The sequence below is a fragment of the Cynoglossus semilaevis genome, chromosome 1, assembly GCF_000523025.1.
Source record: "Cynoglossus semilaevis isolate Cse_v1.0 chromosome 1, Cse_v1.0, whole genome shotgun sequence".
Taxonomy (NCBI): domain Eukaryota; kingdom Metazoa; phylum Chordata; class Actinopteri; order Pleuronectiformes; family Cynoglossidae; genus Cynoglossus; species Cynoglossus semilaevis.
The window spans coordinates 6622425-6624409 of record NC_024307.1 but is presented as its reverse complement, the minus strand read 5'-3'; the positions used below and the strand labels follow the sequence as shown (position 1 = coordinate 6624409).

Sequence of the window (1985 nt, the reverse complement as noted above, 5' to 3'; positions counted from 1 at the left end):
ACGTATTTTTTATTTTTTTTTTTTTTTTTTTTTTTTTTTTTTTTGCTACTGAAAGACGCTTTTGATCCTGAATCACCATTATGATCGCCGTTGTTGGTGACAAGCAGATATTTCCACCAACCACGTCAGCTCTTTGTGTGTTACATGCAAAAGCCACTTGGTAAACACAAAGAGTGTCAGGCAGCTGGGAAAAATATACAGTAGCTGCACAGGCCCGGCGCAGAATTCCTGATATATATTTTTTTATTGGCAAAGTATAATCCGCTGGATTTCACGCTGTTGTCAGTCAAAAACGAATAGACAGACATCTGCTGTCCTGACGGACTGACGCCTGCTGCTGCTTAAATATTACACACGTTCTTGGGAGGGGGCTTGTGAACGCGCGCCGCTCCTGTGCCTTATAAAGTAGACATAACACCGAACCTATGAACTGAAATGACAAATAGGAATAATACAGTAAAATATGACTTACACCACGATCCTAGAGATGATCCAGGAGACCATTGCGCTGGAGAGGCGACAGGACGCGCTGTCTGCGGGGAGGAGTTTCCTCCAGTTGACAGGCGCGACCAGGCGGAGGCGTCCGGACGCACACAGGCAGCGGTAGCAACGTGATGCAGGATAAACACTGACAGTTCACGACTGTGGCACATAGATGGCGGTGTTACACTTTACAGAGAGCAGTGACATGCCTGGGCAGGATCGAGTGTTAAAAGAAGATTTTTTTTGTATTCGGTTCTCTATCTTATGATCACGTATAAAGGACAGTGTATAAAAATGCTTACATTTCTATTTACTTACATAAAACTCCTTCTACTCCTGGCGTCCATAAGGAGATGATGTTTGTACATCGTTTATATTTGACACATCTAATCCTGTAATTTGTTCAAAACCTGTATCACAAAGATTTAAATTTGAAGGCTAATGTTTGCAAATTGGATAAGCACAAGAAGCTAGCACGGAGCTAGCAGACACAGAAAGTCGATGCTGTGCTGGCTTCTACTACCACCACTGTGGTGACTAAGCTTTCATTTAGCGCATTTCCAAAACACGAACTCTTATTTTGAAAGTGTGTTTTAATTAGTTTAATATTTTTCTGATTGTGCACCAATACACTTGTTCCTTATAATACGCCTAAGCTAATTTAAACCGATGTTACCCAACGTATCCCGAAAGACAGACAGATGATAATCTGGCTTCTTTTGTTCTGTGTTGAAAAATCTCATCTTTGTACAGGATGTCTAAAGAAATCCGAGTGAAAACATTGACAACGACATTCAAGCTGGCCTGGCTCTTTTTCGTACCTCTGGTCAACTACCTGTGGACACCTGCTCTGATACAGCCGGCGCCTATTCTAAGCTCGTGGCCTAAATACCAACCTGAAAACAGGGGGAAGGTTTTGTTACAAAACAAAACAAAAGCTGCTGAGGCAGGGCTGGGTTTTGTCCAGGAGCACTCCTTTTGTTCAAGGAAAGGGAATAGCTTCAAACCCCAAACCTGTCCTGAAATTCTCTTCTGTAAAATCATTTTGAATACTTCAAAATATTACAAATTAATAGCAATATTAAAGGGTTACAGCTGTAAACGATTTGCAAATGACATGTTTTTTCCTGTGGTGTAAATAATAAACTATTTTGATATTATATTAGTTTAATGTAATATAGCCTATATTCTATCTACATGACTACATTTAAAAAAAACATTTGAATTCTTTAGCTTCTAAAACTGTTGAATCTACATGACAGCTTTCAATACATTGTACATGCAGTCGGGCTTCTGATCTTCTAAGCAGGACAGGGCAAACACCTGTTATTTTGGAACATAAAAGGGAAATGTCAGTGCAACCAATGCAGAAAGAGAGAAAAATCTTAAAAGATTATTTATTTTTGTCTTCCGTCGACATAGAAAACGTATTCACATACAATACTTTGACAACACACCGCCTACCCCACAAACCATCCTTTTCATTTCTCCTGCATCTTCCT

General features: G+C 39.9%; 1 protein-coding gene across 2 annotated transcripts in view; it reads right to left on the bottom strand.

Moving 5' to 3' along the window:
- Window positions 1-734, bottom strand: part of reep1 (receptor accessory protein 1) — an 8811-nt gene extending 8077 nt beyond the window's left edge. Inside the window, exon 1 of one of the 2 annotated variants that reach the window (XM_008307827.3) lies at window positions 473-734. In XM_008307827.3, coding sequence (XP_008306049.1) covers window positions 473-504 — 32 coding nt within the window. In that variant the 5' untranslated portion in view covers window positions 505-734. The remainder of the gene's footprint in view (window positions 1-472) is intronic. The other variant, XM_025058355.1, reaches the window with a different exon arrangement.
- Between the last annotated feature and the right edge of the window lie 1251 nt (window positions 735-1985).